The sequence below is a fragment of the Bubalus kerabau genome, chromosome 6 (assembly GCF_029407905.1).
Source record: "Bubalus kerabau isolate K-KA32 ecotype Philippines breed swamp buffalo chromosome 6, PCC_UOA_SB_1v2, whole genome shotgun sequence".
Classification (NCBI taxonomy): Eukaryota; Metazoa; Chordata; class Mammalia; order Artiodactyla; family Bovidae; genus Bubalus; species Bubalus kerabau.
Genome location: NC_073629.1, coordinates 84,375,313 through 84,393,234, shown reverse-complemented (window position 1 = coordinate 84,393,234; position 17,922 = coordinate 84,375,313). Strand labels below are relative to the sequence as shown.

At 37.0% G+C, this 17,922-nt stretch overlaps 1 protein-coding gene across 1 annotated transcript in view; it reads right to left on the bottom strand.

Moving 5' to 3' along the window:
- The window catches only part of TM2D1 (TM2 domain containing 1), a 48,191-nt gene extending 32,189 nt beyond the window's left edge, over positions 1-16,002 (bottom strand). Inside the window, exons 1-3 of the mRNA XM_055585659.1 lie at positions 15,793-16,002; positions 13,331-13,404; positions 3,224-3,332 (exon numbers count right to left, since the gene is read on the bottom strand). Coding sequence (XP_055441634.1) covers positions 3,224-3,332; positions 13,331-13,404; positions 15,793-15,950 — 341 coding nt within the window. The 5' untranslated portion in view covers positions 15,951-16,002. The remainder of the gene's footprint in view (positions 1-3,223; positions 3,333-13,330; positions 13,405-15,792) is intronic.
- Between the last annotated feature and the right edge of the window lie 1,920 nt (positions 16,003-17,922).

Below are 17,922 nucleotides of genomic sequence, written 5' to 3'. Positions count from 1 at the left end.
TTTTGCATTGCACTCAAAATTAAGACATTTTCAGGGAGTTGGGGGAGATAGTAAACAGCCCAGAGATCCTGTCTATGCAGCTAATATTACAAGGATGTCAGATTTTGCCCTGAGGGCAGCAGTGCCCCCTCTACATTGAAATGGATCACCAGAATAGCGGTAGAGAAATAAACTGGGAGACTTGGTAGAAACTCAAGTGATAATCTACTGGCTACTAGCAGTAGAAGAGAAAAGGAAACAAAACTGGGAAATATTAAAGGCAAAAGCAGCCAGACTAAATGTGGGGAATGAGTCATTCTTTGGAGAATGACTCCAAAGTTTCTGCTTAAGGAACTGGATAGAACAGCTGCATTCACTAATACAAAGGAGGAAATGATTGAAGGAAGAGACAATAGATTCAGTTTGGGATCTTTATATAAAGATGGTATGAGAAACCAAAGGGGTGGATGAATGAAGAAGAGAAGAGGACCAAGGACATAATCTTGCAAATATCAAGATATAAGAAAGAAGGAAAATAATAGGAATCAAAGAAAATTGAAGTGTGTTTTATACTGTAAGCCAAGGAAAGAAAGTATTCTAAGAAAAAGGAATACCAAATGCTGTAGAAGGATTGTGGACTATAAATATCCATTTGATAGAGCAACAAAGATCACTGGCAAATTTTAGTATGGCCAAAAGCCATACTGCATTAGACTAAAAGTTCATAAATGATAAATATTACAGAAACAAGCCTCTCAAAAAGCTTGGCTAGTAAGGGGAATGAAATTAGAAAAGCAGTGATCTATATAAATAAATCACCCTAAAGAATACTCTAAAAACTGGTGGTGCAGCAAAGATTTATCTAACTGTTCATCAAATCATGTTCCTTTTTCTCACAGGCATACGGCTAAACTACACGCATACCTTGTTTTGATGTGCTTTGTGTTATTGCGCTTTACAGAGAAACTGAGGTTTTTTACAAATTGAAGGTCTGTATCAACCCTTCACCAGGCAAGTCTGTCAGTGCCATTTTTCCAACAGCATTATTTTTAAATTAAGGTACGGTTTTTTGGACACAATGTTATTGCACACAATAGACTACACGTAGTATAAACATAACTTTTATATACACAGGGAAACCAGAAGATTCATGTAACTTGCTTTATTGCACTGATCTGCAAGCAAGCTCATGATGTCTCTGAGGTATGCCTGTGTTTTAATATATTCTAGCTCACTTTGCAGTTAAATGCAGCCATCACTTAGTTCTGGCCAATGGAATGAGGACAGCAGTGATGTAAGCCATCATGTATGCCATGTCTGGTCCATAAAACATGTCTATAGGTGTTCCATCTCCTCTCTCCATCTGTTGGCTGAATGGAAAAGACTCCAAGGACTAGAGGAAGTAAAGCCACAAGATGAAAGGTACAAGACCCCTGCATGTGTGCATGGAGCAACTATCACTTCCTTCACCCCATGCAGACCTCCAGATCAACACAAATTGGATTATGATATGAGTGAGAAATAAAATTCACTGGGTTAAGCCACTAAAATTCTAAAGGCATCTGTTACATCAGGTAGGTTGCTCCAACTAGAGTAGATGGGCAGGATAAACAGGTGTGCTTGGTAACTTGATTAGACATGTTTAATAGACTTCAGTTGCTAAAGAATACATTACAGAATGACCACATCTGCGATAGTAAGATGGAGTTTTAATCAAGTATCAATATTATGAAAGGATATGCCAACAGGAGAAGGAAAATATGTAAACTGGAAAAGGGAACACTCAATGAATTAACAACTTGTCAGTGAGTCTTATTCAGTAGCTGACCAGCAGGTGGTTGTTTGAAAGGCACATACTGGATATTCTGATAGAGGAAAGTAGTGCACTAGGTTATCTTACTTTTGTGATTTATCATTAAAATTATCCATCAACCTAACTCCTTTTGTTCTGATTCAATGCTCATCAAGCAAATCCTATTTTGGAATTTTGGACTTTACTATAGGAGAGAAATAAGTTGGCCAGTAGGCTTGGAGTATCTAGTTTCCTTGATAATTATATTTCTTATCACAAATGACATGAATGTCTTGTGAGCATGATTAGTATAGCTCAGTTGCATTTCAGTCTAATCTACTAAGAGACATTAAAAGAAAAATCAGAATTAACTTGGAAATTAAGTGGCAGTTCATTGTGATGTGAACATTACAGGTAAAATGAATCTGCAGTGTCCAACTTGAGTGGTTCTCAACAAATGTTTTCTTGGACCACCAACACTTAACAAAGTATTTGTCATTTGGAAATATCAATCTATAAATTTAAAAACTGACTAAACCATATCTAAGTACTTTGAAAATAATTCCTCTTAACAATTATTATTTTACTAATGAGAAATCTTATAACCCAAGAAGCTTAAGTGATTGGATTACACAGCAAGATAGAATCTAAAGCTCCTCATTAACTTTGTAAAGTAGGGTCAAAAGAAGAGAAAAAAAGACTCTAGTAGTAATTTCTAAGAATTCTAATGGAACTTGCAGAAACGAATAGTGGCCTTTCTTTATACAACTGCAAAATAGGTACCATTATATAAAATATAACAACATACAGTAAAAGGTAAAAATACAATGCCAGGAATTAATAAAAATGGGTAAAACTAACTCATGCTTTCAGTACAAAGTAGAAATATAAGAATAAACTGTCAGCTTTACTGCAGCAAAAATAAACAGCCAACTTAAAAGTTCTTTAAACTAAGAATATTCCCAACAAAATAAAGTCATTTGTCTTAATATAAAAAAACTAACTTCTGAATTGTTTAACATTATCATTCATCATCCAAACCAATTACAAAGAATGAAACCAAGTTTCAAAATGCAAATGATTACTAATTAGCATTATTTTAATAATGTAGGTATGTAGTCCTTATTTGCACTCCAGAAAGTCCCCAAATTTTGAAAACAGAATTTTTTCATAACCCATTTTGTAGCATAAACTGACTAAACTGACATGGCCTGAAGCCACTCAGTCTATTTATCCCATACAGTGAACTACTAAACTTTACTTGGTTGGTAAACTTCATTTTTAAAACAATACACACACTTAAAATAGAGGTTTTCTGACAAAAGCAAAAAGATAAAAGTTATATTAGTGCGGGATTCTCCTTATAAATTAACTCTTTACTCTTCATTCCACCCAGCTGAGATTTAACTCAGGCAAGTAGATCTGAAAATTTAGCTTCAGTAATATACTTACACATTTCGGCAAGATATAGGCTTGAGAAAACCAACTTCATTTCCAGTAAAATGTGTTTCGTTGCCACCAAAATCCTTACAAGTTATGTTAGGTGCTGGAAAACACTGAACTAAAGGCAGAAAAAAGCAAGAATCCATTATTTCTTTTTCCTGTGGAAAATTATGTAATTATGCTTTTTTCCTAAGGCTAGCAATGCACACAAGAAAATCTAATGTTCAAACCAACTACCTCCCCATGCTGCTGCTGCTTCCCCATATGAGATTTTAATTTCGATAGGAAAAGCTATATTATATATATTCATGTACAAGATAAGATAAAGATAATGTTCAATCTCCTGCCCCTGACAAAGATGACCAAGGAAGAACTGCATAATATTACTGTTCTTTACTTCATCTCTACGGTGAAGAATACTTCTTGAATTTTTTGTTGGTAACCAATCAGGCAATTCATTACATAAAACATAATCTAATTTTGTATTTTCAGTTTATAAAATTCTTATAGATGATACCTACAATAAACTAAGATTCTTCTTTATTCTAAATAACTTTATTTATTCTAAATGGGTTTGCTTCTCCATTCCCTCTAGGATTTGATGTAGTATGTTATCTCAGCATTTAGTAATTTGATCTTTATTCATAACCCAGATGACTTAATAAGAGGAAATAACACTTATAAAGCTTACTATGTGCCAAGCAAGTACTGTCCTGAAGCTTTTATGGAGTCATCATATAAAGTAAGAACTTTGGAATGAGAATCACCTATCTATACATTGCCTCTTTCAGAAACTTAGATTCCATGTAGATAAAAGTAGCACTAAGATCTTAAGAAGATTATTGTGGGGATAAAATGTGATATAAATTATCTAGCATAAAGCAGAGCACTTAGTAGGCAATCAATAAATGTTAGTACTTTTTACCTCTTCACCATTTCTGACTAAAAGGTACTAATTCCTTTAGGCTAGTTTCAGGAAATGCTTATCTCTATGCTTAACATCAATGATTACAATTTTTTGAGAAAATGAAAATAGAACTTGGTATAATAGACTTAAAAAAAAACCCACAGTGTTTTATTATGAAAGAAAAATAAATGGCATTTATTTTACATCTACTTTATAATTACCTTAAGATTTCCAACAAATCACTGTCCTTTTTTAGGCCAGAGTAGTACATTGAGAGAAGGATGCTAGGAAAAACATCCTGTAATGACTTTGCACTCTTTGGTTGTGTTACTGATAGTTCAAACTATACCATCCCATGAACTTTACTTATTTATTTAATGTACTTACATTTCCAACACAAGAAGATGCTCATGCTAAAGAGCACAGATTCAGTAAAACTCACCATTTAGACAAGAAAGAAGGTAATAAGATGAAAGGAAGAGAGAGAGTGAAGAAATAATTATCCTAGGAAACAACTAAGGGAAGACAGTGTAATTGACCACAAATTTAGCTTAGAGGCTCCTGGTAGTAAGGCAAAAAGAGCCACAGAGCTACTGTGATATAACGGAAAGGATACCAATTCACTTCTAAACCACTGTGGGAACTTGGTTTGGTACATGACACAAGAGTAAAGGAATGTTAAAGAGATGGTCCTTAATAATAAGAACCTTTACAAAGCAATAAACGTTTTGCACATAGCCTTTTCTCACACTGACTCCAGACATAAGCAAGGGCTTATAATGTTAGGATCGACAGAGATGGGGCAACAAAAGTCAACAGATGATTTATATGTAGTTGTTTGGCCACCTGCCTTGATACAGGGATAAAGCTTACTTGAGTTTTGTGAATCAATTATTATCATGTCCCTTAGGTTGTATCTCTTGGTCTGCCATCTTAGGTCATGCTTTTGACTGGAGATATATGGCAGACAGCTTCCCAGGTGACACAGTGGTAAAGAATCCACCTGCCAATGCAGGAGACATGAGAGACGTCGGTTCGATCCCTGGGTTGGGAAGATCCTCTGGAGGAGGGCATGGCAACCCACTCCAGTATTCTTGCCTGGGAAATTCCATGGACAGAGAAGCCTGGCAGGCCCCAGTCCATGGGGTCACAAAGAGTCAGACACAAGTGAGCAACTGAGCACAAGCACACACATACAGCAGACAACTCAAAACTGAGGTCAACAAACATCTTAAATGCTAATACATTTTCTATGTTACCAACTGAAAGATGAGTATGCTCTATTTAAATGACGGAGGAATGACAGAAAGTAATTTTGCTCTCCGGGGGATATTTGGCAATGTCTGGAAACATTTTTGGTTGTCACTACTGGGAAATGCTACTGGCATCTAGTGGATGGAGGCCAGGATGCTTCTAAACCTTCTACAATGCACAAGATAGCCCCCTCACAATAATTATCTAGCCCCAAACATCAATAAGGGTGAAAAACAATGCTCTAGATCAGCTGTGTTCAAAAAATTTTGCTCACATACTCCCTAAAATTTTTTAAAACTATATATTCCCTCACACATTTTTAAGCTGACATCTAAAATTTTTCACCATGGATTTAAATGGCTGGGAAAAAATTTATTTCCAGCATACTGTAAATACTGCCCTTAATATTGAAATATTATAGCATTCTTTACAGTGGAATCTAAACACAGCAATTTGATATCATGATCCAACCAAGAATATGAAAGGGCTCTTCTTTTAAATGCAGAAACTTTACATTAATTGTAGGAAAAAATACACATATAATAAAAACTGATTCTCGCTGATGTATGACAGAAAACCACAAAATTCTGTAAAGCAATTATCCTTCAACTAAAAAATTAAAAAAAAAAAAAAAACTGAGGATCTGGAAATTGATTAAAGACATACTGTGGGCTGAATTGCACTCTCCCAAAAAGATATATTGAGGTCCTAACCCTCAGCACTTCACAATGTGACCTTACTTGGCAATAGCATCTTTGCAAATTTAAGTTTGCGATCCAACTTTGCATCCAAGTTAAGATGAGGTCATTAGGGTGGTGGGCCCTAATGCAGTAAGATGGGTATCCTTCAAAAATGGGAAGATGAACATACACAGGGAGAAGACGATGTGAAGACATGCAGGCAGGATGCAGTGTGAACACAGAAGCAGAGATCAGACGATGTGGGGCTTTCCCTGCTGGTCCAGTGATTAGGCCTTGGGACTTTCACTGCCGAGGACCTGGGATGATTCCCATAGAGGCTTTGTCCAATATACTTTGCTTTAGAGAAATGCACTGTTTTTTGAGATTACAGCTTCCTTTAAAAATTTTGAAAGATTAAACATTTATGGAGGTGGGCATGCATGCTTGTCAGTCATGTCTGATTCTTTGTAACTTCATGAGCTGTAGACCGACAGGTTGCTCTGTCCATGGGATTTCCCAGGCAAGAATACTGGAGTGGGTTGCCATTTCCTCCTCCAGGGAATCTTAATTCAGGGATCAAACTCACGAATCTCCTGCGTCTCCTGCATTGCAGACGGATTCTTTACCACTGAGCCACCTGGGAAGCTCTCAAACATTTATAGGTGAGTTGTAAAAATGCTTTATAAAAATACGAAAAACAAATAAATCGTAATTTTTTCAGTTACATTCTATTAATTGTTCAAACTCTCAAATTTTGACAACTTTAGTTTTCAATGTGTTTTATCATTTCTAATATAAGAAATGATCTGTATTCAATATGAGCTACTTTGTAGTCAATGAGACAGATAAGGAGAGAAAAATGCCCAATATTTCAGGCTTAGAACCTTAGGAAAGATACAATTAGTGGAAGTACCAGAGTGAAGGGGAAACCATATTGCTACAATATTTCTAGAGAAGTCTGACAGAAGTATGAGCTAATTATTTCAAGGGACAAAAACGACATACTTTAGTGAGGATAGATGAGGGGCTGCTTTCATTATAAAGTGAGATGACATGAGAAAATAATAAGAGAAACATTGAGATGGATCAGATTTGTTTGAACTGACAGAAAATGCCAAAATGCAGTACTTCAGAATGGGGCAAATTTAGGTTTAAGTCAGAGCTCTGTCACTTAACTAGTATGTTCTTCTGGTCAAGTTATGAAATCTCACTGAACCTTGTTTTGTAATCTGTGAAACAAAAATAAGACCCTTGTAATACTACTAGCCAAGTATTAAAGGCATTTGGCATGTAAAGCATGGTGCCTGGCTAGAGAAAATGTTCAACTTAAACTCTAAAAACGTAGAGAACTTCAACACTGAGAAGACTAAGAGACTGAACCTGACAGGAATAAATTTAACATGTGTGTGATCTGTAAAAGTAATAAAAGACTGTAAAAAATCAATTCAATGTGCCTACAGCCCTAGAACTTATTCATTTTTACATATTTTATAGTGACTTCATTTGGTCCTTATTTTAAAAAAAAAACCTGTTATGCAGACAGAACTAGTAATATGCTCCTTTTTATTTTTTTTTCCTTGTACAAACAGAAAAACTGACGTTCCAAGAAATTAGACAAGCTGACCAAAGTCTCACACTAGGTAATATTCTTTAAGTCCTAGACCAACATTTATCACTTTTAATCAACACCCTTTTCATTACACCACAATAATGCCATGCTTACACTGATTTCAGAAACAAGTAAAAATGAGTCTGTATGATGCGATTTAGGAAGCCAGTTACCCCTAAATGCTAACTAATGGACAAAATTAAGCAACATGCTACAATCCTGAAAATTATTCCATTTGCAGTTTTCCTGCAAAATGTTTGGCTCTGGCCAATGACTGGGATTTAAATGGCATCAACTTAAGTCATCAACGATGCAATGGACATGAACTTGGGCAAACTTCGGGAGATGGTGAGGGACAGGGAGGTCTGACATGCTGCAGATCATGGGGTCGCAATGAGTCGGACATGACCGAGTGAGTGAACAACAACTTAGCATTGATAGACCGTATTTCTTGATTATATAAAGCAGAACTATTTTTTTAAGCACAAAAAAGCTAAACTCAAAATAAAGTAACCAATGAAATTTCATAACAGTAAAAAGGAGTGACCTAGACAGGAAATGGTATGGGATTCTACTCTAGTCATGAAATTAAAAGACATTTGCTACTTGGAAGAAAAGCTATGACAAACCTAGACAGTGTATTAAAAAGCAGAGACATCACTTTGCCTAAAAAAGTCTGTATAGTCAAAGCTAGGGTTTTTCCAGTAGTCATATATGGATGTGAGAGTCGGACCATGAAGGAGGCTGAATGTCAAAGAACTGACGTTTTTGAAATGTGCTGGAGAAGACTCTTGAGAGTCCCTAGGACTGCAAGGAAGTCAATCCAAAGGAAATCAATCCTGAATATTCACTGGAAGGACTGATGGTGAAGCTGAAACTCCAATACTTTGGCCACTTGATGAGAAGAACTGACTCTTTGGAACCTGATGCTGGGAAGGATGGAACACAGGAGAAAGGGATGACAGAGGACACGAGATGGTTGGGTGGCATCACTGACTCAATGGACAGGAGTTTGAGCATGCTCCAGGAGATGGTGAAGGACAGGGAGACTTGGCATGCTGCAGTCCATGGGGTCACAAAGAGTCAGATACGACTGAGCAACTGGACAACAACAACAACATTTAAGTGTATGTTTCCATAAATATATTTCAATAAAACCTTAATAAAACAGACCTGTGTCAAAGGACCAGAGCAAAATTTCTGGAAATGGTTTTTTAATACCTTTGTATTTTACTGATTGGAAAATTGAAAACACTTGCTATATATGTCAAATATGTATATATACGTACTAGACAGCACACTCCTTGAGGACAGAAATTGTCTTTTTTAATGTATCATCTCTACCACTTAGCAGAATGCCATATCATAACATCTTAATAAATTAAATGTTTTCCCAATAATGGACAGTTTTGGGTTTCCCAGGTGGTACTAGTGGTAAGGAACCCACCTGCCAATGCAGGTTCGATTCCTGGGTTTGGAAGATTCCCTGGAGGACAGAACAGCAACTCACTCCAATATTCTTGACTGGAGAATCTCATGGACAGAGGAGTCTGGTGGGCTATGGTCCACAGAATCACAAAAAGTTGGACCTGACTGAAGTGTCTTGGCACAGCACACATAAGACAAGGACATAATAGAAGCAGATATGATTAAGAAATTGTGGCAAGAATACACAGAAGAACTTTACAAAGAAGTCTTAATGACTCGGATAAACACAATGGTGTGGTCATTAACCTAGTCAGACATTTTGGAGCGTGAAGTCAAGTGGGCCTCAGAAAGCATTACAACGAACAAAGCTCGTACAGGTGGCGGAATTCCAGTTGAGCTATTTCAAATCCTAAAAGATGATGCAGTTAAAGTGCTGCACTCAATATGCCAGCAAATTTGGAGAACTCAAGAGTGGCCATAGGACTGGAAAAGGTCAGTTTTCATTCCAATCCCAAAGAATGTTCAAACTATCATACAACTGCACTCATTTCACATGCTTGTAAATGGTCAACATCCTTCTAGCTAGGCTTCAACAGTTCATGAACCAAAACCTTCCAGGTATACAATCTGAGTTTAGAAAAAGCAGAGGAACCAGAGATCAAATTGCCAACATCTGCTGGATCATAGAAAAAGCAAGGAAATTCCAGAAAAAGACCTACTTCTGCTTCATTGACTATGCTAAAGCCTTTGACAGTGTGGATCACAACAAACTGTGGAAAATTCTAAGAGATGGGAATATGAGACCACCTAACCTGTCTCCTGAAAAACCTGCAAGCAGTCAAGAAGTAACAGAACTGGACATTGAACAACTGACTGCTTCAAATTTGGGAAAGTACGACAAGGCTGTATATTGTCACTTTGCTTATTTAACTTCTATGCAGAGTACATCATGTGAAATGCCAGCTGGGTGAATCACAAACTGCAATCAAGGTTGCCAGGAGAAATATCAAGAACCTCAGTTGTGCAGATGATACTACTCTAATGGCAGAAAGCAAGGAAGAACTAAAGAGCCTCTTGATGAGGGTGAAAAAAGAGAGTGAGAAAGCTGGCTTAAAACTCAACTTCAAAAAACTAAGTTCATGGCATTCAGTCCCATCACTTCATAGCAAAGAGATGGGGAAAAAGTCATAGATTTTATATTCCTGGGCTCCAAAATCACTGCAGATGGTGACTGCAGTGAAATTAAAAGATGCTTGCTCCTTGGAAGAAAAGCTATGACAAACCTAGACAGTATATTATAAAGCAGAGATATCACTTTGCTGACAAAGATCTCAATAGTCAAAGCTATTTTTTTTTCCAGTAGTCATGTATGGATGTGAGAGTTGGACCATAAAAAAGGCTGAGTGTCAAAGAATTGATACTTCTGAATTGTGGTGCTGGAGAAGACTCTTAAGAGTCACTTGGACAGCAAGGAGATCAAACCAGTCAATCCTAAAGGAAATCAACCCTGAATATTCCTTGGAAGGGCTGATGCTGAAGCTGAAGCTCCCATACTTTGGCCATCAGATGTGAAGAGGTGACTCACTGGAAAAGACCCAGATGCTGGGAAAGATTGAGGGCAGGAGAAGAAAGGGGTGACAGAGGATGAGATCACTGGATGGCATCACAGACTCAATGGACATGAGTTTGAGCAAACTCGGGGAGATGGTGAAGGACAGGGAAGCCTGGCGTGCTGCAGTCCATGTGGTCAGAGTTGAACATAACTTAGCAACTGAGTAACAATAACGGATAGTTTATAATATAAATTTGCACTTTTGTTTTGATCCATTTAATTATTTTAATTATTAAACTATTTATTACAAACAATTTCTCAAAAAATAATGATGCTTGTTAACTGGTATTGGGCTAACTGACAACCATTTAAAGACCACAACAGTTTACTGTTATAACTGAATCTCCTTTGCCTTTGGTCCCAATTCTTAGTCTATACTCCTAAACTTCCCTCTCTGTAAAGCATTCCATCCACTAATCCCTTACCAAAAAGTATAGTTTAAGAAAATTAAACTTAGTTTGAAGATTCTGTGAGTCTATCATATGCTCAATGAAAGAAACAGAAGAAGCATGTTTCAAGGATCATTTTGATGTCCTCGCAGATCAGGACTCAGAAATAATTTACAGCCACTCCACTAGTCTTTTCATGTTTTAAAAAGGAAATTTTTAAAAAAGCAGCTTGTGGACAAACATAGCTTCCTGATAGGGACAGGCTGGTAGAATCTACCCCAGATCTTGGCTGAACACTTATGGGTCATGCATAAATTATACATTCTTATGTAGAAGCCTGGTGAGTCATATTGTCTCAGAAACTTTATTTTCTTTTTAAAATCACAATAACAATCTAAAGTCATTTATTGATTTATAACATTTTATATATGTGTTCCCAGATTTTTAGGCACTTATGGTTTATTCTCTCCAAATAACCATACCATTCCCTATGCTTACTTACCTGACAGGCCATGGCAAGACCATAACACCTCTAAGTCCTTTTATATTTCCTAGCAATCTGATCATTTGATTTTGTATTTGTTTATAAACTTACTTAGTGATAATACTTAAGTGGATTCAAACTTATTTTACAAAAGAGACACCTAACTGGAGGGCAGAGCTCTTTTTGGTCAGAAACTATTCTTTTTAGTTGTAATTTCCTTCAAATTTATTCTAAATTTCCTTTTTAGAATAATTTCCTTCAAAATCTCCATACCTACAAAGAAATCTGCAGACCAGAAAAGGCATGAGATAGCAGGCTGCCTCATTCCCAGTTTAATGTTACCTAAGTCACAACAGTATTCAAAGACTTCCAACATATATCACAAAAGTGGTTGGAAGCTTATTCCTCTTATTTGAAAGCTCATTCTTCTTTATGTATGTCAACAATATTCTCCACTCTGAGGGCACACTATAAAAGACTGAACTCTAACACAGGAAAGTCAGAGTATACTTATAAAGCAATTTTAAAAGGAGGGAATTATGTGCAAAGTTCCTTTAAGTCTAACATATCTAAATTAAACAAATGTACACATATTGAGCAATATTTACTATAAAAATCATATATATATTACCTATTACTGTTTATATGATAAATTCCATTACTCCAGAATACTAGCAAAATATCTGCTAAAAAGTTTAACACAACTTACTTTCAAATATCTTTGCTCATTAGAATGGGGTTAACAGTGTATCAAAATGTGAAGAGATAAAGAGAAAGGAGATCTTTTTAAAATATATACAAAGTCATAATCAAGAAGTCAATTATTTGACTATAAGATACTTTATAAAAACAAAGTTTTTTGCAGTAAAAAATAATTTTAATCTCATTTCCATAAGTCTGTTTAGCAGCTTCCATTATAAAGAAAACATCAATTATTGCCTTATCTCCCGTCTAAACAATAAAACAATCAGTATATATTCAATAGGCATTCTTTTCTCAAGATAATACTGTATATTAAATAGTAGATATTACTAGATATTAAATACTAGATATTAACCAACATTATGTACTATGCCAGATATGAACGCCAAATCCAAATAGCTTCAGCATACATCTATCTACCTCCTTTCCAACATATAACCCTTCAGAAGAAAAGGCTAAACAAAACAATTTAATAATCTTTATCTGGCATTAAATACTTTTTGGAATAACAGAAGCTCCCCCACGTCATTAGGTTGAGGGTGTTATCCATTATCAAACCATCTTGCTAAAATACTGATGTGCACTTAAAATCCTTATCATATTATTTTCATACTTAGGATGCACCTAAGTATCTTTTACAAGTGCAAGATATGAGTGATATATTACTAGTTCCTCGCTGCACATTATTGAACTGTAAGTCTCCTTTCAAGTTCTTTCTGAGTAATTAAACTCTAAAGAGGCATCTTTGTAAAACACAGCATGATAAATACAGGGCATCAAGAAAGCTATATAAACTGATTCCAAAAGCTTTTAAAAAAATGAATGAAAATAAAAAATTTCTCAATTTATATAATTATTTAATAGAATAAGATTCTTTTTATAAAATATTAACAACCCCTAGATGTTCTCTAATATTAAGTTGTTCTGGAAACAGAAGGATGAAGTAACTCAAGAAAAAACACATTTATTAATTACTTTTAGCAATCACACATATATCAATGAAATAATGTTTTAAAAATAATTTTAAAAAACATGTTTCTGGAAGTCTTACCATAAGCTGTGTAGTTTGTACAGTTAACTGGTTCTTGTGTAGCATCATTTATTTTTGGATCTTTACAAATATATGTAGAAAAGTTAAGGAAATATAAACAACATTCCAATACAAAACGTTATCATCTTGTCTTTAATATGTCATATATTTATGTTTATAATTACATGTAAAGAGAGGATGTTAGTTTGTCCAGGTCAACAAGCACAAGCACAGATACACCTTCAGTGTCACTAAATAATATCTGAACATTAATTTATTTAAGGAAAAGTACATTAAAAGCTCTAGCAGAGGGTGCCATCCTTAAAGAACATCAGTCAGGGTTTAAGCACAAAGCACAAAGTAAAAACGAAAGTAAAAATCTCTACTGAAGTATTATGAGAACTTCAGGTTAAAAAAAAAAATCAATTTCCAGACGTCTGATGAAATTATTCACAGGGCCCAAGTATTACCATACATATAATTTCATGCAACACAAATAACCCTGTGACATGGATACTATTATTTCCACATTCTGAAGCAAACCTGGGCTCAAACTTTGAGTGACATATGCAAAGTGGAGTAAGTGATAGGTAGTAATATCACATTTCCTGATTCCAAGCCAAAGGTAAATTCCACCATACTGCAAGGAAGATGGTTATTTTAGGTGGGTCTACATGATCTTCCCAACAGGGTTTTAAGCTTTTGGAAACATATAATATTGATCCTCTAATAGATGTTTACAACACTCAGGGCATGGGGGTGGGGGTGGGGTGTTTTTCTGTTTCCTGAATATTTTATTGACACAAATATGAGCTAAGTAAGGTATTCACAAGATGTCTCTGTAGACAGAGTTTGACACCTGCTTCAGGTTTCTGAATCACTACTGGAAATCTCATCTTTGTGCCAGGAATAACATTTTCCAGTTCAGTTATGCTCAGTCACTTCTAAGGTTCAAAAAGCACAACTCAGACTTTCCTAGTAGTCTAGTGGTTAGGATTCTGTCTGCCAATGCAGGGGACATAGATTTGATCCCTGGTCCAGGAAGATTCCACATGTTGCAGAGCAAGCAAGCCTTTGCACCTTGAGCCCATGCTCCATGACAAGAGAAGCCACCACTATGAGGAGCCCTCACAGCGCAACTAGAGAAAGCCAGAGAGCAGCAACAAAGACCCAGCACAGCCAAAAATAAAAATTAATTCAAATTTTTAAAAATGATAAAAAAAATTTTTAAGCAAAAAAATAAAAAAAAAATTTTTTTTTCTAATTATTTTATTAGAAAAAAAAAAATCACTGCGACATTTTTGCCAAAAAAAAGGACTCAACTTACCAGGTCAGTGATTCTCAAACCCCTAACATAACAGTAATCAGCAAATTAGAGCTATTCTGTAAAAATTTAGTAACGGTGGCCTCTCCTCAACTCACATTAAAATACTATACAATAGAATTTTTTTACTTTTAAGATTTCCTCTCATAGAATCTTTCTTGCATCTCTGGCTTATGTTCTTAATTTTTCTGTTCTATAATTGGTATGAAATTATCTAATTTTATACAAAAGTACCTATTTTGATTTGAATATAACTCCCATTTCATACTCCTCTTCCCTTTATCAGAGCCACGACAACGAACTGATCTATTTAACTCCTCCAGCCTCAGTTTTCTCATCAGTAAACACATGAGAGCTAAACACATATAGCCCCTACTATATGCCAGGCACTGTTCTAAGTGGTACTAATTTAGCACAACACACCTTTCAGTTGGTACCACTGTTATTTTCGTTGTTCGGTCGCGAAGTCGTGTGGGACTCTTAGCAACCCCCAAGCTCAAAGCTCAAATCGGTTACAAAGTGGAGCAGGAATTTGCCCCAATACAGTCTGGGATCTCAAGGAAAGGTAAATAAAAGTAATAAATGCAATGTTAATAATAAATTGGCAACATACATTGGCTATACCGTTCTTGCCTGCGTGCTAAGTCGCTTCAGTCCTGTGCCACTCTTTGCAGCCCCATGGACTGTAGCCCGCCAGGCTACTCTGATGGGATTCTCCAGGCAAGAATAATGAAGTGGGCTGCCCTGCCCTCCTCCAGGGGATCTTCCTTGTCTCCCCCTAAATCGGCAAATTTCCAGAATCGGGTCTATCTTTTAACTTAATTCTAATGCCTAACAACATGACCTGACAAACTTCAGTATCTACGTGTTTGTTGAACAAACAAATCCACTGACTAAAAAAATACATTATATTAAAGAAAGAAAAAAAGGTGGATCAAAAGAACAGCCAATGATCAGTAAAATCCCAAGGAAATCTCACAGGCTAGCCTCTGTCCTCTCACCCCCAAATCTCTGCACTCCCCGCCCCAGGCTCCTTCGGACATTACAGGTCACAGGTCACCGTTCCCTTCAGCATAACCCTAGCCCGACCTGAGGGTTCCTATCCACTCTCGACTCCAAATCTACCTCACCCCCATGGGGTGCTCCTCACAGAGGATATTGTCCCACTTTGAGGTCCTCGCACTTAAGTGTTTCTTCGCCACCCCCGGCGGCAGCTCCCCAAGGTCCAGTGGTGACTGATACGAACCACAGGGCACCCAGGAGCCGGGCGGCAGCAGTATCGGGAGCAATCGGCCTGCAGGGACAGGCGGCCGCCATACTGGGGACGGGCGCCTTCCCTACAACTTCCGGTTCCGCCTACGCCTAGACCTAACCGGGAGTCTAGCAGAGGGAGGGAGGCTCTTAAAGGGACAGTGCACCTGTTAGAGGCGGGTCCTTCCCCTGCTGCGGCTGCTGCAAAGTCACGTCTCCCCTAGGCCTGCGGAATTACTTTGGAGAGGTTCCATTGGTCTTTGAGAACCGCAGGAAGGCTTCTCACTTGGAGAACCAGCTGTCCTCCGTGCACGGCTGACTCCCAAGCTAATCTTGCTGTGACTTTTCCATCTGAAAAAGTGCCGGCGGCGCCAGGCGATTTGATAAACACTTTACAAACATCTCTGTTAGTCTGGTAGGATTGGGGTTTACAGATAACGAACCAAACTCAAAGGCGCTGAAGAGCATGTTGACTTTAGTTACTGAGTTGGAATAGAACTGATGTTTGCCTGATTTCAGAATATGTGCTCTTAGATGGCCTCTTTCGGAAGGCTGCTACGAGTAAATCTTGAGGAATTTGTATCACAACAATAAATACTATACTTTTCTTTTTTTTTTAATTTCATATCTTGGGGCTTTTTGATTTTTAAAATTTTTAATTATTTTCACAACTGTATTTTTACAGCGAAAATTTAGATGAGGGAAAGGGCTTAAAACAAGAGACCAATGGGTTTACGACTAAACTAAGTGAAGAGTTGGAGGGTTTTTCCATATCTTTCTAAATTTCCATGTATTCTGAAAAGTTCTGTAGTGGGGTTATCTTTTATACTGAAAAAACTGTGTACTTTTTTTTAAGTGATAATTTAATCATTTTTCTCTAACCTGAAAATATTCGAGTCTAAGTGGTGCCTCTTCATCAACAGCAGGACTAATTTTGAACAGTTATGATGTGCAGTGTTCTCAAACTTTAAGAACCATCAGCATTGCCAAAGAAATGCAGACAACTGGGCCCATCTCAGTTTCTGACTCTGAAGATCTAGTATTGTTGTTCAGTTGCCAAGTTGTCAAGTCTGACTCTTTTCGACCCCATGGACTGCAGCAAGCCAGGCCTCCCTGTCCTTCACCATCTTCCATAGTTTGCTCAAACTCATGTCCATTGAGTAGGTAATGCTAATCAACCGTCTCATCCTCTGCTGCCTTCTTTTCCTCCTGCCCTCAATCTTTCCCAGCATCAGGGTCTTTTCCAATGAGTTGGCTCTTTGCATCAGGTGGCCAAAATATTGGAGCTTCAGTTTCCATATCAGTCCTTCAATGAATACTCAGGATTGATTTTCTTTAGGATTGACTAGTTAAATCTCCCTACAGTCCAAGGGACTCTCAAGAGCCTTCTCCAGCACCACAGTTCAAAAGCATCAATTCTTTGACACTCAGCCTGCTTTTTGGTCCAACTCTCACATCTGTACATGGCTACTGGAAAAAAAAAATAGCTTTGACTATATGGACATTTGGTGACAAGATGATGTCTCTGCTTTTGATATGCTATCTAGGTCTGTCATAGCTTTTCTTCCAAGGAGCAAGCATGTCCTAGTTTCATGATTGCATTAACTGTCCAGAGTGATTTTGGACCCCCCGCCCCCACCCCACCAAAATAAAATCTGTCACTGTTTCTACTTTTTTCCCTTCTATTTGCCATGAAGTGATGGGACTAGAAGTCTCGATCTTAGTTGTTTGAAGTTGAGTTTTAAGCCAGCTTTTTCACTTTCCTCTTTCACCCTCATCAAGAGGCTCTTTGATTCTTTTTCGCTTTCTGCCATTAGAGTGGTATCATCTGCATATCTGAGTCTGTTGATATTTCTCCTGGCATTCTTGATTCCAGTTTGTGATTCATCCAGCCTGGCATTTTGCATGATATACTCTGCATAGAAGTTAAATGAGCAGGGTGACAATATACAGCCTTGACATACTCCTTTCCCAATTTTGAACTAGTCTGTTGTTCCATTTCTGGTTCTAACTGCTTCTTCTTGACCTGCATACAGGT